Below are 27128 nucleotides of genomic sequence, written 5' to 3' on the forward strand. Positions count from 1 at the left end.
GTAGTACAGAATTTAATCATTGTGTGTGTGTGTGTGTGTGTGTGTGTGTGTGTGTGTGTGTGTGTGTGTTGGGATACAAATTGTTTCCATGTTTCTGTGAACTGAAGCTCCCAGAAAAAAGTCAAACCAATAGTAAAGAATCAGTTGACTGACTGATTAGAACATAATGATTATGAACAATTAGCAGGCTGTAGATCCAGAGCAAATTATCTTGGGCTATCTTCAGTCTCCCTAAGAGCCATTCACTGAAGCTAGGTCTGATTCACACAACTTTAATCCCAGCACTGAGGAGGTAGAGGTAGGAGGATCTCTGAGTTTGAGGCCAGCCTGATCTACAGAGTGAGTTCCAGGACAGCCAGGATTACACAGAAAAACCATGTCTCCAAAAATCAGGAAAAGAAAAAAAAGAGCACTTAACCTCTGTTTTTGACCTAACATCTTTGTGATTATCAGGTAAAACTTTTGGAATGAATTAACTTAATATACAAGCTTCTACCAATCAAAAGCTAAGAATATCACTAGATAGTGTTTGAAACTTCTCCCACTCTGCTGTAACCAATATGTATACATAGGTGGAAACATTACACACACACACACACACACAATTTTAAGATTTATTTATTTGTTTATGTATAATGCTCTCTCTACACACCTGAAAAGGGCACCAGATTTCATTATGGATGGTTGTGAGCCACCATGTGGTTGCTGGGAACTGAACTCAGGACCTCTGGAAGAGCAGCCAGTGCTCTTAACTGCTGAGCCACCTTTCTAGCTCCTATATTATACTAGCCCCTATATTATATATTTTTTTCTATTAATTTGGCTGGGCAATGGTGGTGCATACCTTTAATCCCAGCAGTTGGGAGGCAGACACAAGCAGATCTCTATGAGTTCAAGGGCAGCCTGGTCTACAGAGCCAGTTCTAGGACAACCAGGGCTAGAGAAACCTTCTCAAAAAAAAAAGATTTTATTTATTTACGTTATGCTTGTGTGTAAGTGCCTGAATATATGTCTCTGCCCCATGTGTGCACAGGCGACTAAGTCTAGAAGAGGGTGTTGGCTCACCTAGAGCTAGAGTTACAAGCAGTTGTGCAATTCTCTTGTGGGTGCCGAGAACTGAATCCAGATCCTCTGGAGGAGCAGGCACTTTTCTTAACCACTAAGCCAGCATTTCACTCCCTGTTTCCTTTGGCTTTTTTTTTTTTTTTTTTAATAGGATCTCACTACGTAGCCCTGGCTGTGCTGGAACTTGCTATGTAGACCAGGCTGGTCTTGAACTCACAGAGATCTACTTCCCCAGTGCTGAGATTGAAGGGCTAAAGCACCTTGCCCCGCCCTACCAAAGTATTTAAAGACTGAGTTTACCAGTTTTACCCTGTAACTATAAAAACTCTTTCTTTTCTTTTCTGAGACTGGGTTCCTTTGTGAAGCCCTGGCTGTCCTGGGACTGGCTTCATTGGCTAGGCGGGCCTGAAACTCAGAGATCTGCCCCTGTCTGCCTCCTGAGTGCTGGGATTAAAGGTGTGTGCTGCTGCCACCACCAGATAGAATAGATTCTTATTCCCTTTCAGGCAAGATCTGTTTTGTGTTGACAACTACTATACTAACATTATTAAAAATGACTGTTTACTTTTCATGGAATTTGTTGTAAAATTTTTTATTAATACTATACTTAATGTGTGTGAACGAATGTCATGTCGAAATCAGAGGACTACTTGCAAGAATTGGTTCTCACCTACCAATGTGAGTTCCCAAGACTGAAGACTGTTTGGAGACAAACACCTTTACCCTCTGGATGTCAGATAGTTTCTTATAAATGTAATTACTGGATAGGAACAATCCAATTTCCCCCTTTTGTCCAATTGTTTTTTTTTTTTTTTTTTTTTTTGGTTTCTCTGTATTGTTTTGGAGGCTGTCCTGGAACTAGCTCTGTAGACCAGGCTGGTCTCGAACTCACAGAGATCCGCCTGCCTCTGCCTCCCGAGAGCTGGGATTAAAGGCATGCGTCACCAACGCGGGGCTTCGACACCTGCTTTTAAAGAAGCTACCAGGTGGGAGTGGGAAAGGAGTTAACGGACAGCGGGAAGCTCCGTAGCAGAGTGTGTGCTTTGCGTGTCCAAGGTCTCGGTTTAAATCTGAAGCAAAACCAAAAGCAAAATAACCCTAAAACGTAAAAGCGGGGACTCTATTATACTTACCAGTGAGAAGCTGGAGGGGAGTAGAAAAACTGACAAGAAGGTATGTCTGGGTTCAGAAAACGCCAAATACCAGTGAGCTAGGGTGACTTGTGACAGGTGGGTTAACGGCAGGAAAGCATTTGTTTTGAACCAGAAAAACCCGGATTCTAAAGTCATTCCTGTCACTCTGTGACCTTCATAGGTTTCCCCCTTGTATTTCGGCCTTAGTTTTTTGTCTCAGGCTCTAAGTTTCCCACGATTTTCAGACGAGGATTCCAGCCTGCACTGCGCTGGCGCCCCATTTATAGAGGAACCTACGGAACCGGCTTCAGTCCGGAAGCGCCCCCTAAACCTGCGCAGGCACTTCCGGTCTGCGGGAACAAAGAATCTGAAGTACTCAAGGCCTCACTTCCGCGTGACGAAAGCTGCGCTGAGACGTCGATCCGCAGGCTGCAGACCCGTGACTTGGCATCGGGACTGCTCATGCGCCTCGCACGCGTGAGGCAGGTGGGCGGGGCCCTGGAGGAGGCGGGGCCCACCCTGACTTGTCTCGCGGTTACTGGGCCTGCGGGAGCGCGCGAGGCTCGTGGGCGGTGCTAGGCGGGTCCCACCCCGGGATCACTGGGAGGTTGTGCCCGGAGTGTAGAGCGGCCGTGGTTGTCTCGGGCCAGGGGTCGCGCCGGAAGCGGCTGTGCCGGGCGTCCGGGTGTTGGTAGGAAGCTGCGAGAGGAGTTCAGTCATTCAAGGGGGCGCGGCACCACTGGGCGTTCTTCTCTGCCCCCTGCGGCAGCCATGGCGAAAGGCCGAGTCGCCGAGCGAACCCAGACGGGGGCGTTGCACTCGACCCCGGCGGGGCACCGGTCATCGGGGACGCGCGGTTCCGACACTCCAGCCAGCAGAGACCTCCTGAAGGGTGAGTGGACCTGCGGGCCGGTGCTGAGGCTACACTAAAGGTCGGAGGGGCAAGTACCCCAGCAGGTCGCAGGGGAAGACGACCTTCCAGCTCCCAAGGACCGCAGCAGGAGACAGGTGTACTTGGCGGTGGGGGGCACCGCACGATAGAAGGTCAGACTCCTAGTAGATACTTTCTCAATAGACTCCAGTTAAAAGAAGCGATGACGCTGACTTGTTGAAGCGCAGAGAGACAATGAGGTTGGTTACCCAGGCTACCTACCAGGCAGGTGTTCAAGAGTCTTGAGGCTTCATTGCATTCTTTTACAGATGAACAAACTGAGGACCAGGCAGGCACATGACTTGTGCAGAGTCACAACCAAACTAAGGTAGTGATTAAGTCCTTTCAGGTGCCACTTGAAAGTGTCAGATCCTGTGCTTCCATTTCTCCTGGTCTGTAACTTTGATTTTTGTTTGTGTTTTTGATTTTTCGAGACCGTTTCTCTGTATAGCACTGGCTGTACTGGAACTTGCTCTGTAGACCAGACTGGCCTCGAACACAGGGATCCACCTGCCTCCGTCTCCCTATTGTGGGGATTAAAGCAGTGTGCCACCACCACCCAGCCCTGACCCTGTCTTTAAACTAACTAACTAACTAAATAAATAAATACATAAATAAACAAATCAAATCGAATTCAAGTCGAGGGTACACCGTTTTGAAGACTGAAGTGTGGAGAGAGACTAATCCAAGCTCTAGGTTTCTTGCAGGGGTGCTATCCAGGTAGGGCAAGCCTAATGATTGTCATTTGGCTTGAGATAGTTTTCAGTTGTGTGGGTTTGTTTGTTTTTGTTGTTGTTGTTCCTTTTAGAGTTGCTAAATAATAATAATATCTCAGAACTTTCCAAGTTCCTTTATGGTGGTTTCTTTTACCAAGTGACTTGCTAACTACACATACATAAGCCGAAGGATAGAGATTCGAAGATGTTCTCTCTTGGAAAAGTGTTTAGATACGTATCTAGGATAAGGGAAGACGACTCTGAGCTGGGGGAAAGAGTGGGCTTGAAGGTTAGTGTGACACCCGCCCTTTATGTGTGTCAAAGAAGTCTGTCACCAATGGAGGTTTTTGTTGGGTGCTAGGAGCTTAAGTGAGTCTATTTGGCATGTAGTTAGATTGTTAGGCAAAAAAGATTTAAAAAAAAATCTTGTTTATTAGTAATTCATCCTCTCCCTTTTTTCTTCCTTTCTTATTTATTTATTTTGGCCTTTCGAGACAGGGTTTCTCTATGTAGCTTTGGAGCCTAACCTGGCCACTCGCTCTGTAGCCCAGGCTGGCCTTGAACTCACAGAGATCCACCTGCCTCTGCCTCCCGAGTGCTGGGATTAAACGCGTACGCCACCAATGCTGGGCTCTTTTTTTTTCTTAATGTTAGGAATTCTCTCTCTGGAGCAAAAGATTTTCATTCCCCCCCCCCTTTTTTTTTTGTTTTTGTTTGGTTTTTCAAGACAGGGTTTCTTTCTGTGGGCTTTGGAGACCAAGCTGGCCTTGAACTCACAAGAGAGCCACCTACCTCTGCCTCCCAAGTGCTGGGATTAAAGGAGTGTGCCACCACAGCCTGGCTTTGTGGCCCTCTTAGGTGATAGGATTTAGTTTACTTAGCATTTTGCTGTAGTGGTGCCATTTAATAACTAGTTAGCAACTGATTTTCTAGGATTGGAAAAGCAATTTTTATTCATAGTAGGTAGCAACTTGCCATTCCGCCCCCCCCCCCCAAAAAAGTAAAGATTCTAATAACCTTTGATTGAAAACTACTAAGTGATAGATTCTTCTTACAAATTTTGTAACACTTTAGTGTATGGCTTTTGTTTGTTTTTAAGATAAAGTCTCAGGGGCTGGAGAGATGACTCAGCAGTTGAGAACTGGCTGCTCTTTCTGAGGACCTGAGTGCAGTTCCCATAACCACATGGTGACTCACAACCTCTAGAATGAGATTTGGTGCCCTCTACTGGAGTGAGGAATATATTATGCAGGTAGTCTCACCATGTATCCCAAGCTGACCTGGAGATCTTTCTTCCTCAGCTTCTGTGTACTGTGATTCCCAAGAATGGACCACTATATGCCAGGTCTTGACGGTTTTTTGTTGTATGAGAGATGGTCTTACTAAATAGACCAGGCTGGTTTCCATTTTTTTGGCAGTCCTGTCTCTATCTTCCCAGTACTGGGATTGAAGACAGGTGCCACCATCAGTGATCTTTTATGTGTGAGGTTTTGTGTTTTGTGTGTGTGTGTGTTTTGCACGAATGTGTGCAAGTGCTTACATTTGGGAGACAGATACAGGAAGCTCGGGAGTTTAAGATCGCCTTTGATAACTTTTTTGAGTTGGAGGCCAGTCTGGTCTACATGAAACCATCTCAAAAAAAAACAAAAAAACAAAACAAAAAAAACCCCAGAAAACATAGAGGTATGATAGGGTTAATTTTTATTTTTTGAAGCAAGTATGTAACCTTGACTGAACTGGAACTCACTATGTAGACCAAGGTGGCCTCAAACTTAATTCATCTGCTTCTGCCTCCTGAGTGCTCAGGCTGTTTTGAAGATGTTAATGAGACAGTTCATAGAGCAGGATCTAGAAGGAGGGAAGTCTGTTAACATTTAACAAAAAGAAAGGATAAGACAAGGGAAAATGAGGCTGGTCATTGGTGGCTTTAATCCCAGGACTCGGGAGGCATGTTTGAGACCAGCCTGGTCTACAAGAGCTAGTTCCAGGACAGGCTCCAAAACAATATAGAGAAATCCTGTCTTGAAAAACCAAGGAGAACAAAACAAAAGACAAGGGAAAATGGTTTTGTGAACAGAAGGGATAGACTGGAGGAGTTCACTAAACTAAGAGGCAGGGTACAAGGAGAGTGATGTGTCAGGATTCCCAGATTGAAGCAGGGAAACTATATGGACTTGTAGGTTGACAAAGCACGACTCTTTCTCAAGCAGTACCTTTGACCTGGGAGAAAGTTGGAAAGCTTGATAGTTGGATAAGAGTATAATACTAGATAATAACATTAATGGAGCATAGTTGTAGTATTGGAAGATTTAGAAGCCAATGCATTTCTTTTTTTTTTTTTTATATTGATGTTTCTTTCTTTTAATATAGGTTAGAAACAATCTGGTTTCACATGTCAATCCCAGCTCCCTAGCTAATGCATTTCAAGTGCAGGCATGGTGACTGCCAGAGCTAAGCACACCCATCTGTCATAGCTGTACAAAGATATATTAGGTGGGGCAGTGGTGCCACATGCCTTTAATCCCAGCACTCGGGAGGCAGAGGCAGGTGGATCTCTGAGTTCGAGGCCAGCCTGGTCTACAGAGCGAGTTCCAGGACAGCCTCCAAAACAATACAGAGAAACCCTGTCTCGAAAAACCAAAAAAAAAAAAAAAAAAAAAAAAAGACAGGCACCAAAGCTATAACAGAGAAACCCTGTCTTGAAAAAAAAAAAAGTACTATACATGGTATAGATTCAGATGGAAATTATGTGTAAAACAACATTTATAATTTTATGCTCAGAACTATAAATAGATTGCATGCTACCCTTTAGATTTGCTGGAATTATGCAGAAGCATATTAGATCATAGTTATTAGCACTGTTTAGCATGTGTGAAAGTAGTAACACCTTTTCTGTGTTTTTTTTACTTTGTTGATGAGTATAATAATGGCTGATACAGATGGAGGTAGCTTAGTTTTAGTGAAGAGAATAGGTGTCAAGTTAATTAAACCTTAGAAGCTATCAGTCACTAAACAAGTAGCAAGTAGATGTGTACTCAAAACTCTGGTTAGTTAGTGCTCTGTAGTCTAGTTAACCATTTCTGAAACTTGTCCCAGTTGACCCCTAACTTAGGACTGGTGAATCCTTAGTGCAGGGAAAACAAATTAATTTTCAGATAACATAACAAATGCCTTATTTAAATTTTAACTTCAAAGCTGATACACATGCCTTTAATCCCAGGGCAACCAGTCTCAGAAAAAAAATGTTTTAACTTCAAAAGACTGTTTAAATCCTTAAAATGTATTTACATATATACAGTACTGGTTAGAAAGCTCTTTCCCCATCCTTTTTGTTTTGTTTTGTTTTTTTGTTTTTTTGGAGACAGGGTTTCTCTATTGTTTTGGAGCCTGTCCTGGAACTCGCTTGGTAGACCAGGCTGGCCTGGAACTCACAGAGATCCACCTGCCTCTGCCTCCCCAGTGCTGGGATTAAAGGCATGCACCACCAATGCCTGGCATATTATTCCCATTTAAGAGACTTTAATTCCAGCACTTAGGACACAGAGGCAAGCAGATTTCTGTAGGTTAAAGCACAGCTTAGTTTACAGAGGAAGTTCCAGGATAGCCAGGACATACAGAGAAACCCTGTCTCCAAAAGCCAATATATATATATGTTAAATACTCTGAGTTCATGGACTTTGTTCTGATAAAATAAGCTAAAACTTTGGGCTGGAACAAGTTAATTCTAGGTGGTAGGTTAAATTTTTTTCACATTTACTTATTTATTGGTGGGTAGATAGGGCATTTGTGTATGTGCCAAAACGCACATATGTGGAGGTCAGAGGACAATTTGCAGGAGTCTGATTAGTCTTTCCTGATTGTGGGCGTCAGGGATGAAATTGAGGTCGTCTGTCAGGTTTGGTGGCAAGTGCCTTTATCTGTTGAGCCATCTTCTCAGCCCTGCAGATTTTAAAATAGTGTGTCTTTGAGAGACAATAGGCATAGTAAACAAAAACAAAAAATAAAACTACATGTATAACAGTACTTACATGTATAACATGTCTTTGTTTTGATGATAGCCCATTGAAAACTGTTTTTGTTTGTTGAGACAGGGTTTCAGTGTTTCTCTGTCTAGTCCTGCCTGCCCTGGTACTGGCTTTGTAGACCAGGCTGCCTCTGCCTCCCGAAATTCTAGGATTAAAGGTGTGGGCTACTGAGCCTGAACTTCTTATTCACTTCTAAGACTACTTTTTATTTGATGAGAAAACCAATTAGCCTTATGGAAACAAGGTGTGAAGGTGTGTGTGTGTGTGTGTGTGTGTGTGTGTGTGTGTGTGTGTGTGACACAGAGAGACAGTTTTTGAGGCAGGGTCTCCTTATGTAGCCTAGGTTTGTTTGTCTTCAACTCTCAATTCTGCCTCAGCTTCCTAATAACTGTGATTCTTAGGTGTGTGCTACCATACCTTGCCTAGTCTTCTGTCCTAGGAACAAAAGCTACATTTTTTGATTCAATTGGTATTAATACGTACTGATGTTTTTATAACTTGTTTTGTGTGTTGCCTGTGTGGTGCATGCATGTGAGTGGGTAGGTATGAGCACTTACAATCATACACACAGAGCCCAGAACAGAAAGATGTCCTCCTTTATTGCTGTCTGCCTACTGCCTTCGGACAGAATCTTACTGAGTGTGAAGCTCCCCTTTGGGCTAGGCTGGCTGGATGTGAATCTGGGGAATCTTTGGAACTCACTGCTCATGTTACTCGCTTAGCCATTTTCTCAGCTCCATAAAAACTTTTGTTTTCAAAGGTTTCTTTTTATGTTGTTTGTCTGCATTCATGTACATGCCCCCCTTACTCTGGTGTATGTGGAAGCTGGAAGAGGGCATCAGATTCCCTGGAGCTGGAATTTTGAATGGTTGTGAGCCATCATGTAAGTGCTAAGAACAGAACTTTGAAGAACATTGAGCTTCTTTACCAACCTCTGCAGCCCCACAGCTGTTGATTCTTGAGGCAGAGGTCTTGTTTATCCCAGGCTAGCCATAATTGCACTGTCTATCCCAGGCTGACCTTTGACCTTGAACAATTCTTCTTTCTGAGAGTTGGGTTTACATATTTGACTTGCCTGTAATGTATTATGTGTGTGTTGTATATATGTACATGTTTGGGTGGTGGTTGCATGTGGAGGCCAGAGGTCAATTCAGGTTATCTTCCTCAATTTTTCCTTTTTTTTTTTTTTTTTTGAGATGGGTCCTTGCTCTGTAGCCCTGGCTGTCCTAGAACTGTATATATGAAATTGGCCTTCAATTGAAAGACACTTATACAAGTTTCTGCCTCCTGAATGCTGGGAGATGGCCAATGAGTGGTTCTTACCACAAGTCAAGTAACTGGTTTAATGTCATAATTTTTGACAAAAGTATGAACAGTTTTTGGGAGGAAAGGTTTTGAGGATGTTATTAGTTAGCTTGAAATATGATTTATTTTAATTGTACTTTTTTTTCTTCTTTCAGACAAACCTTGTGCAGAAGCTGGGTCAGCAAGAATGTCACTCCTTATACTGGTGTCCATTTTCTTATGTGCAGCTTTTGTTATGTTTTTGGTATATAAAAATTTTCCTCAGCTCAGTGAGTAAGTATAAACCAGAGAAACTAAAATTGTCTATATATTAGAGATGAAGTGAATTAAAAGCTAAATTTCCTTTAGCAGCACTGCTATTACAGAACTTGAATACCATCTCTCATAGATTATAGAAGTCTGTGAGCACTGTTATATCATATTTTCCACTTTCCTGCCATTTTGTTTTTTAGACAGGTTCTCTTATCTCCTCTTCAGTTTAAACTCCTGTTTTCAAGACAGGGTTTCCCTGTCCTAGAACTCTTCTTAGATCAGGCTAGTCTAGAACTCTCAGTGATTTGCCTGCCCCTGCCTCCCGAGTGCATATACCACCACTACCCTGCAAGTATGTTTTTAGTATGTTAATACCTGTGACTCATTTATTAATGTTTAAATTAATATTAAAGCGAATATTACAATGTTTTTAATCTTTTGTTTGTATCATTTTGAACTTTAATGTGTGTGTTTATAGACTGTTATATGTAAAAAAATAAGAATTTGTCCATATTAAATATCAATTGCATTGCCTCATTTTGGTTTAAAACTCCCATGTTTTGAATTTGACTTTGATTTTTATCATAGAATTCTGGTTTCCAAAAATTTTTACGTTATCAATTTTATTTGTTTAGAGACGAAAGAGTGAATATGAAGGTTCCAAGAGATATGGATGATGCCAAAGCTCTAGGAAAAGTTCTCTCCAAATATAAGGACACCTTTTATGTACAAGTATTGGTTGCTTATTTTGCTACATATATTTTGTATCCTTTTATCTGAAAAATGTTTTCTAATTTCTTCAAGATGAGGTTCTAAAGGTCTATTGTACTGTTTAAGTAATGACTGTTTTCCTTTTAAAATGTTAGTACTGAGGCCAGTGAGATGGGTTAGCAGGTAAAGGAGATTGCTGCCAACCAAGCCTGTCCTGTATTTGATTCTTAGGACCACATGGTAGAAGGGGAAAACCTGCTCCTGAAAGTTGCTCTCTGACCTCCACACATTCCACTTAGTGTCAGCACACACAAATTAATTTAATATTTAAAAATAAATTTGAGGCAGGATGTCAATGTGTAGCCCTCGCTTGCCTGGAACTCAAGTTCAGACTGGTCTTGAACTCACAGAAATCTATGTGCTGCACCCTCCCAGCATGCCTGGATTAAAGGGGTGAGGCACTAACATTAAGAAATGAGCTCTTAGCCGGTCGTTGGTGGCGCACGCCTTTAATCCCAGCACTCGGGAGGCAGAGGCAGGTGGATCTCTGTGAGTTCGAGACCAGCCTGGACTACCAAGCTAGTTCCAGGACGGCCTCCAAAGCCACAGAGAAACCCTGTCTCGAAAAACCAAAAAAAAAAAAAAAAAAAAAAAAAAAGAAAGAAAGAAAGAAATGAGCTCTCAAACTTTAAAACTCTGTTGGGGTCAGCTGGTTGTAGTGCAAGCCTTTAATCTCAGCATTCCAGAGGCAGAGGCAGGCAGATCTCTGAGAGTTTGTGGCCAGCCTGGTCTACAGAGTGACTTCTAGGACAGCCAAGGCTACACGGAGAAAAACCCTGTTTCGAAAAACAAACAAACAAAACACTCAAAGAAACAAAAAACCTCTGTTGGACATTGGTGGCTCACGTCTTTTATCCCAGCACTCTGGAGCCAGAGGCTGGCAGATCTCTGAGTCCTTTCAGCTTCAGTCTGGTCTACACACTGACATCTGGGGTGTTTCTCAACCTTTGGGGGTTGAATGACCCTTTCGTAGAAAACAGATATTTACATTACAATTTATAACAATAGCAGAATTCCAGTTATGAAGTAGGACAGCCTCCAAAGCCACAGAAACCCTGTCTCCTCCCCCCCAATAATTTTGTGGTTGGGGGTCATCACAACATGAGTAACTGTATTAGAGGATCAAAACATTAGGAAAGTTGAGAACCACTGATTTAGAGAGCCTGTCTCAAAAACCAAAACAGCAACAAACATATTTTTTTGAAAAGATAATGGGAAGATTCTTACTACAGTGCTGTTTTAACTGGGCGTGGGTGGCACATTCCTTTATTTATTTATTTATTTATTTATTTATTTATTTATTTATTTATTTAGGCTTTTTGAGACAGGGTTTCTCTGTAGCTTTGGAGGCTGTCCTGGAACTCACTCTGTAGACCAGGCTAGTCTCGAACTCACAGAGATCCGCCTGGCTCTGCCTCCTGAGTGCTGGGATCAAAGGCGGGGACCACCAATGCCCCACTGGTACATGCCTTTAATCCTTGAACATGAGACAGAGGCAGGCAGATGGATCTGTCATTTCAAGTCCTGGTCTACAAAGCAAGTTCCAGGACAGGCAGGGTTGTTACACAGAGAAACCCTAGTCTTGGAAAACAAGCAAAAAATTCTACTTATTTGGAATATTTATTTATTTTAAGATACGTGTTGGTGTTTTGCCATGGGTTCCCTGAAACTGGAGTTACAGACAGGTGTGTGCTGACATGTGGGAATTGAACCCTGGTCCTATTGAAGAGCGGGCAGTGCTGTTAACTGCTGAGCCATCTCTCCAGCCCCTGGAATACTTTTTTAAAATCATTTTTATAGGTTATGAATCTTTAAATTTTAAGTAATCATCTTCAAATATGAGTTATTCTATCATTCAAGCTTTTTCTGTGTATGGATAGTTTGCCTATGGGATGTCTTAGGTGTGGTACCCTCAGAGAGAGCACTGGATTCCTGGAACTGGAGTGAGAGACTGTTGTAAGCCTCCACAGGGATGCTGGGGGTCTGGAAGAACACCAGTGTTTTTTTGACTGTCGAGTGGTGTCTCTAGCCCCATATCATTGTTTTTCAAACTAGTCTCTTGGCTTGGGTAATTATTTAATTCTACAAAACAGTGTTAAGAAATTTATCAGTGCTGCTCAATATGGCATACACTTGTATCCTATAGTTTATTATTGCAAAATGCATTTAGTTTAAAATTTTAAGCAGTCCAGCAAGCTTTATTACACACAAGTACTATTTATTTGATAAATAGTAGTCATTTCACCTGTTGGAATTTTTATTTTGTGTATTTTAAAGGCTTATTTATTTTATGTAATGGATGTTTGTTCTGCACACTAGAAGAGGTCATCTGATCCTGTGAGACTACAGTTACAGATGCTTGTAAGCCATCATGTGTGTGCTGGAATTGAACTTGGGACTTCTGAAAGAGCAGCTAGTGCTCCTGACTGATGAGCCATCTCTCCAGCTGTTTATTTTTATTTTATTATGGTGTGCGCACACACTTGTATGTAGAGCCAGTTCTTCCCTCACCGTTACATGGGTCCTAGGGAGTACACTCAGACTGTGGGATCAGATTCAGGTTGTCAGGATTGCATGGCAAACACTTCCCAGTGAGCCATTTGGCAGCCTGTTGTAGGTTTTTGTTTGTTTGTAATTTGTTAACCCCTTTTTGTTAAAATACTCCGTTTTGTTTTGTTTTTGTTTATTACTGTGTATGCTTATGTGCTCATGTTATGTGGAGGCCAGTGGACAATTTTGTGGAGTTGGTTTTCTCTCTTTTTTTTTTTTGGTTTTGGTTTTTTGAGACAGTGTTTCTCTGTTAACAGTCCCGGCTGTCCTGTAACTGTGAGCCAGGCTGGCCTCGAACTTAATGAGATCTACCTGCCTCTGCCTCCCAAGTGCTGGGATTAAAGGAGTGCCCCTCCACCATCTAGCTTTTGTTTTTTTTGTTTTTTTTTGTTTTTTTCATTTTTTTGTTTTTAAGACTGGAAGCGCTACATATCCATGACTGTCTTGGAACTTGCTATGTAGACAAGGCTGGCCTCAAAATCACAGAGATCCTTCTGCCTCTGATCCCAAGTGAGGTTAAAGGTGTGCACCACTATACACCCAGCCTGGTTTTCTCTTTCTACTTCTTAGTTCCAGGCATGAAACTTAAGTCACTCGGCTCCAAAGCAAGTGCTTCTATCTATCCACTGAGCCACCTCTCTAGCCCTTCTCATACTGTGGAATACTAAACTCTCAATATGAAAAGGTGGTCGTGGGAGGGCTCTAAAGCTACACAAACTCTGTCTCGAAAGATGCGCTTTTTAAATTGAGTAAACAATAGGGAGAGATGTGATCTTGGTGCATATAACAAAGATTTCATTTTACTAGCACAAGACTATTAGAACTAGGTGAGCTATCTAGACATAGAGAAAAAGTAATATCTGAAATTTAACATCTGTGTTGTACTGTAGTCTCTGTGTCAGATAATTTTGTCATTTCAAATGTAATCCATGATCAAGGGCCTCCAGTTCACTGAGTACCTGCTTCATACTGATCTTTAGCCCAGTTCCTAAATATTATTGATGGGATTTTAATTCCTTTTTTTTTTTTGTTGAGTTTTTTGTTTTGTTTTTTGAGACAAGGATTCTCTGTGTAGCTTTGGAGCCTGTCCTGGCACTCACTTTGTAGACCAGGCTGGCCTTGAACTCACAGAAATCCGCCTGCCTCTGCCTCCCAAGTGCTGGGACTAAAGGAGTAGGCCACCAATGCCTGGCTTGTTAGTTTTGTTTTGTTTTGTTTTGTTTGAGACAGGGTCTCATTATATGGCCATGACTGACCTGGAACTTGCTATGTAGACCAGACTGAGCTCCAACTCAAAAAGATCCGCCTGCTTTTCCCTTCCCAGGGCTGAGATTAAAGGTGTGTGCCACCCCTTCCTCTTTTTGTACTATTTCTCTGAAATATACTCTGTAGTTTATACTCATAACATATCTCTACTCAGACTTGCCACCTATCAGTGTCTTAACAGTAGTCATATATCCTATAGTGTCTCAGACTTCTATATAAAAAAAATTGGTGTGTGTGTTTTAAGGCAGGTTCACATGCAACCTATGCTGCTATTCAAGTTTGCTATGTAGCCAGTAATAACAGTGAACCCTTAATCCTTCTGAATCTACCTCCTAGATGTTTGTTTGTTTTTTGGCGTTTGCTACTATGGTTGGCTATTACTTTTATTCTATTTTTGGCTATGCTTTTAAAAGTTCCTTATTTTAATCCTAGTGTTCATTCATTTAACCAGTTTTTTGGTTTTTGAGACAGGGTTTCTCTGCATTGTTTTGGAGGTTGTCCTGGAACTCATTCAGACCAGGCTCTCCTCAAGCTCACAGAATCCACCTGACTCTGCCTTCTGAGTGCTGGGTTTAAAGGTGTGAGTTACCAATGCCCGGCCAACCAGTTTTTTTGAAAGTAGTAAGTATATACTAAGTACATATATTATGTTTGAGTAATGAGTATTAAAAACAAAGTTACGTCCCAGTGGTGGCCCATGCCTTTAATCCTAGCACTCGGGAGGCAGAGGCAAGTGGATCTCTGTGAGTTCAAGGCCAGCCTGGTCTACAGCGAAAGTTCCAGGACAGCCTCCAAAACAATACAGAGAAACCCTGTCTCGAAAAACAAAACAAAACAAAAAAACAAAGTTACTAAGTGGCTGGAATAATGGGAGAATGATACATAGAGACACAGCATAGTTAGTATAGTCTACATTAGCGCGTGTTAGGCTAGGGAACAGATGCATGTGGTTCTCTTGAGTTTGAATCTAACCTGGTCTACAAAGAAAGTTCCAAGCCAGCCAGGGACTACAAAATGGGACTCTCAAAACCAACAAAACAAAAACCCCAAAACAAAAAAGACATTACTGAAGACTTTTTTTTGGCCGAGCTGCCGTATTTGTCTTTGCTCAGTGTATTTTGGGTGTTTGTCCTTGATATCCTTTTAGCATAATATTATTAACAGTTTATTTGCTTGCTTAAATTTTGTATTAGTCAGTGTGTAGCTCTCTTAGTGCTAGAGGCATTCATTATCCTTTACTACTAGTTGAGTATTCCTAGTCCCCAAGCTAATATCCAGAATCTCCAAAGTGTGCAACTTGTTTTAGTGCAGATAAGATACCACAAGTAGAAAAATCCACCTGAGTTCCTGGGGCAAGTTTCAGTCCAACATGAAGTAGTAACACTATAGAAAATTACTTTGGGGGCTGGAAGAGATGGCTCAGAGGTTAAGAACACTGACTGCTCTTCCAGAGGTCCTCAGTTCAGTTCCCAGCAACCACATGGTGACTCACAACCATCTGTAATGAGATCTGGTGCCCTCTTTTGGTCTGCCGGGATAGATGCAGCCAGAACACTGGGTACATAATAAATAAATATAACTTAAAAAAAAAAAAAAGAAAGAAAATTGCTTTGGTGGGGCTGGAGAGATGCTCAGCGGTTAAGAGCACTGGTTGTTCTTCCAGAGGACCCAGGTTCAATTCCCAGCACCTACATGCCAGCTCACAACTGTGTAGCTCCCAACTCTAGGGGGATCTGACACCTTTACATCAATGCACATAGAAGAAATTAAAAAAAAAAAAAAACAACTTCTGGGCTGGAGAGAATGCTCAGAGGTTAAGAGCACTGACTGCTCTTCCAGAGATCCTGAGTTCAATTCCCAGCAACCACATGGTGGCTCACAACCATCCATGAGATCTGGTGACCTCTTCTGGCCTGCAGGGATACATGGAGGCAGGATGTTGTATTCATAATAAATAAATAAATCTTTAAAAAAAAAAACAACTTTTTGGGGGGGGAGGGTTTCTCTGTGACCTTGGAGGCTGTCTGGCCTACTTTGGGGGTTATTAGCATAATTTTTTTTTTTTGGTTTTTCGAGACAGGGTTTCTCTGTGTTGTTTTGGAGGCTCTCCTGGAACTTACTCTGTAGACCAGGCTGGCCTCTAACTCACAGAGCTCCACCTGCCTCTGCTTCCTGAGTGTTGGGATTAAAGGCATGCGCCACCAATGCCCAGCTAGCATAATTTCTGAATTGTAGTTTTCCTCAGATGTTGAGTTTTTCTTGTGAAAACCATTTCATTATGTTTTAATCCTTAACTTAGAAGTTAACAGTTTGCAAACATTTGCTATTCCAGGTTCCATATTTCTCAGTATTCTCTCCGGGTTTCTTTATCCTTTTCCACTAGCCTTATTCCTCGTTTGTTTGGTAAGTATATGAAATCAATTGGGAGACTGGGAAAATAAATAGAACATTGAGGGTGATTAACAGACTTGTGATTCCTGTTAAATCTGTCATAAGGAACTGTTGAGAGTTTGGTTTTCTTTGAGTGATGGTGGCACACTCCTTTAATCTCAACACTTTGAGGCAGAGGCAGGTGATCTCTGTGAGTTCAGGGCCATCCAGTCCTACATGGCGTGCTCCAGGATAGAGAATGCTGTTGCACAGAAACCAAACTGTCTTGAAAAACAAACAAACGAAAAAAAATAATAAGGTTTGGTACTACAGACTAATTTGGGATTATATAACCTTTCTTTCCTGTTGTTTTTTGCAGTTCAGATGGCTTAAGAGTGTGGGTCGACACAGTGAGTCTCTGGCCTGGAAGTACTATCTTTATGCATAGCTATAGGGGAGCTTTTTGTTTGTTTGAGGTAGGGTTTCTCTTTGTAACAGCCCTGGCTATTCCGGGACTTTCTGCCTGCCTCTGCCCATTGACAGTGGAATGCTTATGCTACCATATCCGGCTAAGGCTCCTTATACTTAAACTAAAGGACAGCGGTAATTACTGGATATGGTCAGAAAGTTTAATTTCAAGTACCAATTTTTTTTTTCTTGGTTTTTCAAGACAGGGTTTCTCTGTGGCTTTGGAGGCTGTCCTGGAACTCGCTCTGTAGACCAGGCTGGCCTCGAACTCACAGAGATCCACCTGCCTCTGCCTCCCGAGTGCTGGGATTAAAGCCGTGCGCCACCAACGCCCGGCCCAATTTTTTTTTTAACTGATCTTGTTTTGAGTTACAGTTTGAGAAAGGACTAGATCAAATAGGTTCTTATTCTCTAGATTGTTCTGCCTGGCCCTGAATGAGGTCAACTAAGTAAATTCATCTACAGGAATGAGATGGGAAGGTACAAAGTACACGTGTCTTTATGTTTTCCAGTGTTCTGGACTTGGTGCCTCATTCTGCTACATGCTCTCCTATTTAGTTGGAAGACCTGTTGTATACAAATACCTAACTGAGAAAGCAGTAAAATGGTCACAGCAGGTAAGGCATATGCTTTGGTTTTTTTTTTTTATCATTTTTTAAAAAATAATGTGGTAAGAAAAATTTTAAAAATAATAATTTTGTTCTTTGAGAATTTCATGCAGTTTATTTTGATTATATTCACACATACCCTGTTTTCTTCCTATGTATCCCTGGTGGGCCTCAGTTTGTAGACCAGACTAGCCTCAGATTCACCTCTATTACCTCCCTACCTCTGCCTCTAGAGGCAGGGATTAAATAAAGTCTTGGGCCACTACTCCTATAAGAACTTTATTTTAAAACATGTGATGGTTAGTTTAAATTGTTAACTTGACACCAAGTAAAATATCCTGAGAAGAGAGACTCAGTGAGGAATTGTCTAGATTGGATTGGCCTGTAGGATTTTCTTGGGTGTGTTATTTGAGATGGGGAAAACCTATCCTGAAAGTGGTCAGCACCATTTCAGGGGCTGAATCCTGAACTGAATGAAAAGGAGAGCAAACTAAGCACTAGGCATTGCTGTCTTCAACATTGTATCTTGATTTTGTTCAACCCAAGTCTGACTTTTCTCTCTGCTATTCCTTCAATACTTATCCTTCCTATATTCTCTATCCTTAGTATATTCTTCATCCCTCACCTAACATACTAAGTCTAATTAGTGTTGCCTGCATGTTCGTGGGTGTAGGTCATCCACTGGAGCACAGGTAACCTACCACCTCAGAAAAATGACCCCCTCTCTCCTAGCAGCTCCTAACTACCAAAAGCTCCTTAGCTAGGGGTAGAACCTAATAGATCCCTGTCCATGCATGCTGGAGTGTTACGGTGCAATTAAACATTGCTTAATCTTGTGCAAAATACCGTAGCTGCTGTAATCATGAGTGCAGTGGCCATGTTACTCCTGACATCATTTCACAGTATTCCTTCCCATCCTCTATCTCTTAAATTCTTTGCGCTACCTTCTTCTGTGATGTTCCTTCAGACCCATTTAGGTCTGAGCACTCAACAGTCACTTATTGTCAGTACTTTTGCAGTTAAGACTCTGCATTGCTGCCTACTGCAAAAAAGCCCTTTGGCAACATACACTTTTAGTAAGACAAGAGTAGTTAGTTCTCTTCTAGTACCTATGACCTCTCGAGCCGTACAGTGCCATAGTTTGAGTTTTTTGGGATATGACCTTGTTATATGGCATTTCATACATGTATGCAATGTATTTTGATCATCTACACGCTCTAATTCTACCCCTTAATCTCTTCTAGACTAACTTCCCAAAACACCCCCTCCCAGTAATGTCAGTATCCTTTTTCTTCTTTCTGTGTAACAGCCCTGGCTGTCCTGGAACTCACTTTATAGACCAGACTGGCCTTGTACTCACAGATACCCACCTCCCTCTGCTTCCCAAGTCCTGGGACTAACGGTGTGTATGAGCACCACCCAGCTAAGTGTTTTCCGCTGAGTCTAGTTGGTGCTTGCTGTTCATGTGCTGATAGGTGTGGAGTACCCTGGTTTATTTTTAAATTGTGGATTATAACTTGGGTTATAAGTAGGTAGATAATCCCCTTGAAAACAATTTGCATTTGTATAGACTATAAGTTTTGTATTTGATTTTTTTTTTTTTTTTTTTTTTTTTTTGGTTTTTTCGAGACAGGGTTTCCCTGTGGCTTTGGAGGCTGTCCTGGAACTAACTCTTGTAGACCAGGCTAGTCTCGAACTCACAGAGATCTGCCTTCCTCTGCCTCCCAAGTGCTGGGATTAAAGGCGTATTTGATAATTTTATGTATGAAATTAATTTATAAAAATTATCTTTTGACAGGAATAATATTAGTGGAATGCAAATAATTATGCTTGTCATGATTATGTTTTCTCTCTTTCTCTTTTGTTGGTGCTCTGCTGAGGATGCAGACACACTCTCATACAAAACCTAGCACTCTGCCACTGAACTGCATACTGTTTTGAGAAGGGGTCTCACTGTGTATACCTGGCTGGCCAGGAACTCACAGAGATTCACCTGCCTCTGCCTCCCTAGTTCTGGGATTAAAGGCTGAGCTACCACCACCTGGCCAGATTTTTTATTTATGTGTATATGTGTGTTTTGTGTGTATATCCATGTCTGTGGAGGCCAGAGTAGTGTCAGATCCCCTGGAGTTGGAGATACAGGTTGTGAGCCACCTGATGTGGGTACTGTGGTCTGAACTCAGGTCCTCTGGAAGAGCAGCAGGTGCTCTTGACTATTGAGTTGTTTTTCTAGCCACAATAATGTACTTTTTTGAGGCAGGTCGTCATGTAACCTATGCTGGCCTTGAATTCCTGATCCTTCTGTTTCCAACTCTTGCCATTAGTTTATCTTTTTTTTTCTAGATTTATTTATTATGTATACATTGTTCTGCCTACAAGTATGGCTGCAGGCCAGAAAAGGGCATCTCATTACAGATGACTGAGAGCCACTGTGTGGTTGCTGGGAATTGAACTTAGGACCTCTGAAAGAGCTGCCAGTGCTCTTAACCTCTAGCTATCTCTCCAGCCCCTTGTTTTGTTTTCAAATTAGTTAGCAGAAGTCATTGCCAATATGAAAGCATCCAAAGTTAGTCACTTCATGTTTTGTGTGGATGTAGCATATTGTCAGTGGGTAACTGAAAAAGCCTTCAGTCTACTGCTCTTAAGCATTTCAGTAGGAAAACTGCTGTTTTCAGTTAGGATCTCTAAAAAGACTAGCAGTGTGATTAATATACTGTACATAGGAAAACGCTACCATAATCTCTTTGGTATATTAGACTCTTTGTGACAAATGCTGGAGAAAAACACAGGCATGATTTTGTTCATTCTAGGCCAGTGGTGGACAGAGCACTAAGCAGAGGATGTTTGTTTCAGTGTCTTTTCACCTCGTGTCAGAGAGGAACCCAAAAGGGATCCTGTGTGGAACCAGGATACAATTCTAAGCATACCCTTCAGCTAGGGCATGGTGGCATGTTCCTTTAATCCCAGACGCTCTGGAGGCGTTGGACAGATCTCTAAGTTCGAGGCCAGCCTGGTCTATAGATGGAGCTCCAGGACAGCCAGGGTACATAGAGAAATCCTGTCTCAAAAAACAAGACACCCTTCAGGTAGCCAACTTCCTTCAGCTATGCCCCACCACCCAGTTTACATAACCTTTGATAGTTATACAAATTAGAGACCTAGGCTTCAATACATTAGAGGTGATGGGGGACATTTTACTTTTAAACCAGAACAGGAGGAGAATTCTAGTTTTATGAACAGATCAGAAGAAATTAATTGTGTCTCTGGAAATACAGGGATCCTTTCTTAGCCCCTTGTTTTAGAGATTAAGTTAAAGTTTTGTATTTTACTTTAGTTTGTGATCAAAGATTTGGAAAACACCTGAAATCCAGTGGCTAGACTTTGTTTACACTTCATTCTAGATCCTTTTTATTGTGTATACTGCATATTAATTTTATATGTATTTTTATTTGGAATAGCTGTTTTGTATAAGTGATAATTACCAATTATATAGAAATATAAGTAATTAGTATTTATATGTAATAAAATTTTGTTTACTTATTTAATTCACTCACATAATAACATATGATGAAGGTTATGTGAAATTTTTTAAAAATTGGAAACTGGAGGCTAGCATGAGTGAGTCCCTAGGATCACCTCCCCACCCCCATAACCATAAAAATTACAATTAATTTTTAATCTGTGAGACCCACAGTGAAGAGGAAAAAAAAATTTAACTCTGTATGTGGGGATGGGGGTGGTTCTGGGTATTTAACCCTGAGCTTTGCACATGGTAGGCAAATGCTGTACCATTGACCTACAGACCCAGAAAAACACACATTGTTTCTGTTGGGTAAATTGTGATATATCATGAACAAGAATTGAAGGTATTTTCTATTAAGCAGTTTACTTTCAATATTGGTCTTAACTTATACCAGTTCTTTTCTAATTACAGGTAGAGCGTCATAGAGAACATCTCATTAACTACATTATATTTTTGAGAATCACACCATTTCTGCCTAATTGGTTTATTAATATTACATCTCCTGTGATAAATGTGCCATTGAAAGTGTTTTTTATTGGCACTTTTCTAGGTAAGACCTCTGGTTCCTGCTGCGTGACAGCTCATTGTGTGCTTGTCCAACTGTCCAGGCGGCCTAGATTGCCTGCTGTGTGCAAAGTCACCAGTACCATATATAACTCTTGGGTACAAAGCCTGGCCTAGATAAATAGTTCAGTGTGTTGTACTGTGTTACCTATGTAAAATGTGTGTGTGTGTTACTAGAACTCAAACCTGGGACTTGCCTATGCCGAGACAGCAGCTCTATACCACCAACTACATCCTTAGCCCAAAGAGAACTTTTTATTTTCATCCTAACTCTGGCCTGGCAGCCCTTTCTTCCTTTGCCAGCTACAGCCAGTTAGATCAGAGATGACAAGCTCTAAGGGCCACGATGTTTATTGGCAGAAAGCTCTTATGAGCCTGGACTGCATGTTCTCTGGTGAGCTAACCAGGCTCAGGTGCCCTCTGGCCTTCCAAAGGACTTTGTGGGTGTGTCTCCAGCCTGATTATTATTATTATTTTTTTAAGGCAGGTTTTGTCTGTGTAACAGTCCTGGCTATCCTGGAACTTGCTTTGTAGACCAGGCTGGCCTTGAGCTCACTGAGATCTGCCTGCCTCTGCCTCCCAAGTGCTGGGATAAAAGGCATGTGCCACGATCATCTGGCCTGAAATTTTTTTTTAACTACACTGTCTGTCTCAGTAGACAGAAACATTTATTTCTGTTTTTGAAATTTTTCCTTTTCATTCTAATCAAATATTGAAATCAGCTTAATACTGGTATTATTAGAAGTCTAGGAGAAGCAAAATCAACAAACATTAAGGAATTGACACCACATTTTGAAATGAATAAGTGGACATAACAATTCATTTAGGAGAGTTGAGTGCTTGCCCAACTACTGTACACAAGGGCCTGTGCTTGATTCCCAGAACTGCAAAAAAACAAAAAACAAAAACCTCAACATTTGTAACTTCTGCCTTTTTTTAAATTTATTTTTTTTTATATACATTGATGTTTTGCCTGCATATATGTTTGTGTGAGGGTATTGGTTCTCATAGAGCAGGAGTTATAGACAGTTGTGAGCTGCCATATGGGTACTGGGAATTGAACTCTGGTCCTCTGGAAGAGCAACAGGTGCTCTTTGCTGTTTAAGTATCTTAGATTCAGCATGTGGAGTTTTCATGTATTGGATATTTGTTAAACGTTTAATACTTATGCATTCTGACTTTTTTGTTTGTTTTCTTTTGTTTTTTGTTGTGTCTTAGGGAGAGAAAGAATATGCATGTGAGTATAGGTGTAGGTACCTGTGGAGTCAGAGGCATCAGATCTCCCTGGACCTGGAGTTCTGGGTGTTGGTGACCCACACAACATGGGTGTTGGACACAGACCCTGATCTTCTGCAAGAGCAGCAAGCATTCTTAACCACTGAGCCATCTTTCTAGTCCTTCCATTTACTTCATATTATACACTGCTGTGCCTACTCAGGCTTTGAGTATCTTCCTGCCTTCTACTATTTTTGTGTCTGATTTGGAGGTAGAGCTTGAACCCAGGTCCTTTTGCATGATTGACTGGCACTCTACCATTGAGTTGTATCCCTAGCCCATATCATTTTAATTTAAGTCTCTTCTACATAATATGTTCAACCTGTGCTTTTGTGTGTGTGGGGGGTTGGGGATATTGGCAGTAAGTGGGCTTGAATTTAGTTAGGGCTTCATGTATGCTAGGCGCATACTCTGTCATTGAGTTAGAGCCCCAACCCTCCTTTTTTTTTTCATTGTACTTTTACTTTGAGACAGATTGCTTAGGCAAAAGCTTGCTTGATATCTAATGGCTTTCCTGCCTCAGCCTCCCTAGTAGCAGTAGGAATTACAGGGATGATTGACTTTTAAAATATACTAACTGTTGTGAAGTTATTCTCTGGATAACATTTTTTTGTTTTTGTTTTCATTTGTTTTCTCATTTTCTGGCTTTTAAAAATTTCATTATCCTTAGGAGGTGACTATGAAAAACTGAATTACTTAAGGGAACTACACTTAAGGAGCCTGAAGTTTTCTACCCATCTAGTGAGCCATCTCACTAGCCCTTCTTGTACTTTGGAATATTAAATTCAGTATGAAAAGATGCACTTTTTAAATTGAACAACAGGAGGCTGGAGAGATGGCTCAGGTTGGGAGCACTGACTGTTCTTCCAGAGGTCCTGAGTTCAATTCCCAGCAACCACATGGTGGCTCACAGCCATCTGTAATGAGATCTTGTGCCCCCTTCTGGTGTACAAGCATACATGCAGGCAGAACACTGTACAAAATAAATGAAATTAAATTGAACAACAGGGAGAGATTTGATCTTGGTGCATATAACAAAGATTTCATTTTATTAGCACAGGGCTATTAATAGGACTGAATGAGCTATCTAGACAAATGAGAACGAGTAACACCTGAAATTAATTTTACTTCCATGTTATACTTGAGTCTATGTCAGATAATTTTATCATTTCAAACTGTAATTCATATGGCAGATAGTGGTAGTGCATGCCTTTACTGCAGGCACTCAGAAGGCAGAGGCAAATGAATCTCTGAGTTCAAGGCCAGCATAGTCTATAGAGCTAGTTCCAGGACAGTCAGGAATACACAGAGAGGCCCTGTCTCAAAAAACAAAAAACAAAACATAATGTAATTCATGTGAATGGTGTGTGTTAGGATTGTTCCAAGGCGTCCTATTGCTAACTAAGTACGTGCCTGTTTTAATTTCTTAATCCTTTCTTCAAAATGCAAATAGCTGTGTCCTAAAAGACAGTATATGCACATAGAAATTTAATTTTTAAATGTGGTTTGGGAGGGGTCTGGAGAGATGGCTCAATGGTTAAGAGGACTTGTTGCACTCAAAGGGGACAATTCCCAGTATCCATATGGAGGCTCATACCTGCCTATCTGTAGCTCTAGTTCTAGGGATCTGGACTCCATGGGCACTACACATATATGGTGCGCTTACATACATGTGAGCAAAACATGCATGCATATGAAAAAAAATGGTGGTTTTTACTTCATATGACAGGCTGCCAGTGCCACTCACTTGCTGTGTTTTATTTTTTGTTTTAGGTGTTGCACCTCCTTCTTTTGTAGCAATTAAGGCAGGAACAACTCTGTATCAGCTTACGACAGCAGGGGAAGCTGTTTCCTGGAACTCCGTATTTATTCTAATGATTTTGGCTCTTCTTTCTATTCTGCCAGCCATCTTCCAAAAAAAACTAAAACAGAAATTCGAATAAAAATCGGGGTTTTTGTTTACCACCACCATCACTACCACCACCATCATCTCAGGATTGATTAGCAGGTGTATCCATCCATTTTATGTTTTGAAATCACCTCTTCAGTAACTGGAGGAAGGATTTGTAAAGTGAAACATCCCACAAGACAGTTAAAATAGTGCATTTGTGTGGCAAGAGAGAAAGACGCGCTGTCATTAGGTTTGTGAGCTGTATCTTAGAAAATACTATGCAAGAGAAGCTCTGAGACATCATTCATGTAGCTTAATTTGTGATTCTTACTCTGAAATGATTAATTGAATTTAGTGTTTTTTTCTTTTCTGTCTGACTAATAACTAAAATAGTGAACTTGGGTACAAATATGTAATCCTATCAGGTCAGGATACTTAAGGCCAGAGGATTGCTAGTTTGAGACCAGCTTGAGCAATGCCACAACGCGCTGTATTAAAGTAAAATAAGGTACAGTGAAATCAAATAAAAAATTCAGACCACAAACTGAATACTTGAAGCAAAAGGGGGGCTTTGTTTTCTTTCTCTTTTCAGACAGCACTTTCCATAGGCTAGTGAATGTACCAAGGGTGAGTTATTTAAGTTTTCCTTATAGATTTTTATCATGGATTAGTCTGATAATTTAAATTCTGGCCAATCTGTTTTCATCCTTTTTCTAAGTTTTACAGTATTTCCATCGTACAGATATAAAATGAGAATTATATGCCTGTATCATATTGGTGTTGATAATGTATATTCAGATAATATTTTATTACAGTGTCTTTATTATCTCAAAGGGATTCTAAAAGTAAGTACTCGAAGCATATAGTTTTTAGACATTATTTTATACTGAAACATCTGGCAGAAGCATTAGTAGTTAAATCTAGTTTATTTGTTCTAATGACTGTAAATTTTGCTTCATTAGTATGTCTGCTCATTAAAGAGTATATTGTGTAATTACCTTTTATGCATGATAATCTGTGGATTGCTTTGTTGCCTTTCCCTTGGTGACTTCTTGTTTGGCACAGACAGCACTTGATTAGTACAGTTTCCCAACTGTATAGCTTTTACTTTCTCACCTCATGGAGTAAAACAGTGTCTTGGAAGAGACTCCTTTTGGCTCTGTGGGTATGCCCTTCATTGCTGGCCAGGAGAGTGATGTAAAGCACTTTAAGATCCAGTTGGTGTCTTGAACACTTGCTTTAGCGGTGTGGGAAGTCCTTGTGTTTTTTATTCTTCATAGTCTGTTCATTGAAGCCCGTTTCTCCTGCATAATGTGGACTAATCTTTTTCTGTCACAGTATTAACATGTGAGTATTACAAATACAAGGAAAATAATATTGATTGATAGTGTAGTCTTGTGTCCTTTTGTGTGAAATTGTTAGGTCTAGCAAAGTTTTCTTTCTTACTGACGAGAGACTGAGCAATTAAAGAAAGCTTTTTTATTTTTATAGATGAATCAAGCACATAGCTGTTTGGGACAAAACTTACTAATATTGTGTAAATATTGAAGCTGGGCATGGTAAGATGCTTGCAGTCCCAAGATTTGGGATGTAGAGATTCAAAGTTAGATTTGGCAACATAGTGAGTTGAGGACAACCTGGCATGTGTGTGTGTATAAATTTTTATCAGGCCTTTACAAATAAATAACAGGAGAGACCCTGCTGTTTATTTTCATTTGTATATGGTGCTTACTTTATACTGAGAATATTCTCTCCACAAATTCTTTCCTATTGCTATTTTTTTTCCTACATACAACAGGAGCTGCCACTTTAGTTGGTTATATTTTCTTCTCCCAGGAAAGAGTAATAACTATTGTTTTAACATTTCACCCTTGACTATCAAGAAAGAACTTTGGAGGCTGGTGAGAAAACTCAGAAGTTAAGAGCACTGACTGCTTTCCCAGAGGTCCTGAGCTCTATTCCCAGCAACTACCTGGTGTCTAACAACCATCTATAATGGGATCTGATGCTCCTTTCATCATGCAGATGCACATGCAGACAGCACTGATACATAAAAAAATACATATAAAGCCGGGCGTTGGTGGCGCACACCTTTAATCCCAGCACTCGGGAGGCAGAGGCAGGCGGATCTCTGTAAGTTCGAGACCAGCCTGGACTACAGAGTGAGTTCCAGGACAGCCTCCAAAGCCACAGAGAAACCCTGTCTCGAAAAACCAAAAAAGAAAAAAATACATATAAAAAAGTAAAAAAAAAAATGGACTGGAGAGATGGATCAGAGGTTAAAACCACTGCCTGAACACTGAATATGTAAGAAATAAACAAATCTTGCCAGGCATTGGTGGCTCACACCTTTAATCCCAGCACTTGGGAGGCAGAGGCAGGTGGATCTCTGTGAGTTCCAGGACAACCTTCAAA

The 27128-nt window shown here is 41.0% G+C and overlaps 1 protein-coding gene across 3 annotated transcripts; it reads left to right on the top strand.

The window, feature by feature from the left end:
• The first annotated feature begins 2713 nt into the window (after positions 1–2713).
• On the top strand, positions 2714–26427 carry Tmem41b (transmembrane protein 41B). 3 transcript variants are annotated; one of them, XM_005075688.4, is made up of 7 exons: positions 2746–3090; positions 9331–9448; positions 10063–10191; positions 16324–16417; positions 17365–17469; positions 21395–21533; positions 24596–26427. In XM_005075688.4, exons 1-7 carry the CDS (start codon positions 2970–2972, stop codon positions 24763–24765), a joined length of 876 nt encoding a protein of 291 aa, XP_005075745.1. In that variant the 5' UTR covers positions 2746–2969; the 3' UTR covers positions 24766–26427. The 3 variants fall into 3 exon arrangements, 2 of the variants coding, with proteins under 2 accessions (XP_005075745.1, XP_040612385.1); XM_040756451.1 differs by lacking the exon at positions 2746–3090 and adding an exon at positions 3373–3457; XR_005881213.1 differs by lacking the exons at positions 21395–21533; positions 24596–26427 and having other exon boundaries at positions 2714–3090; positions 16317–16417; positions 17365–17382.
• The last annotated feature ends 701 nt before the right edge of the window (positions 26428–27128 follow it).

Source organism: Mesocricetus auratus, unplaced genomic scaffold, assembly GCF_017639785.1.
Source record: "Mesocricetus auratus isolate SY011 unplaced genomic scaffold, BCM_Maur_2.0 Super-Scaffold_4256, whole genome shotgun sequence".
NCBI classification, from domain to species: domain Eukaryota; kingdom Metazoa; phylum Chordata; class Mammalia; order Rodentia; family Cricetidae; genus Mesocricetus; species Mesocricetus auratus.

Bases quoted from the DNA above. Each gene is read 5' to 3' on its own strand.
- Tmem41b (XM_005075688.4), top strand. From the start codon at position 2,970: ATGGCGAAAGGCCGAGTCGCCGAGCGAACCCAGACGGGGGCGTTGCAC. The intron at 3,091-9,330 runs GTGAGTGGACCT...TTCTTCTTTCAG, and splicing joins CAGCAGAGACCTCCTGAAGG to ACAAACCTTGTGCAGAAGCT. The intron at 9,449-10,062 runs GTAAGTATAAAC...TTATTTGTTTAG, and splicing joins AATTTTCCTCAGCTCAGTGA to AGACGAAAGAGTGAATATGA.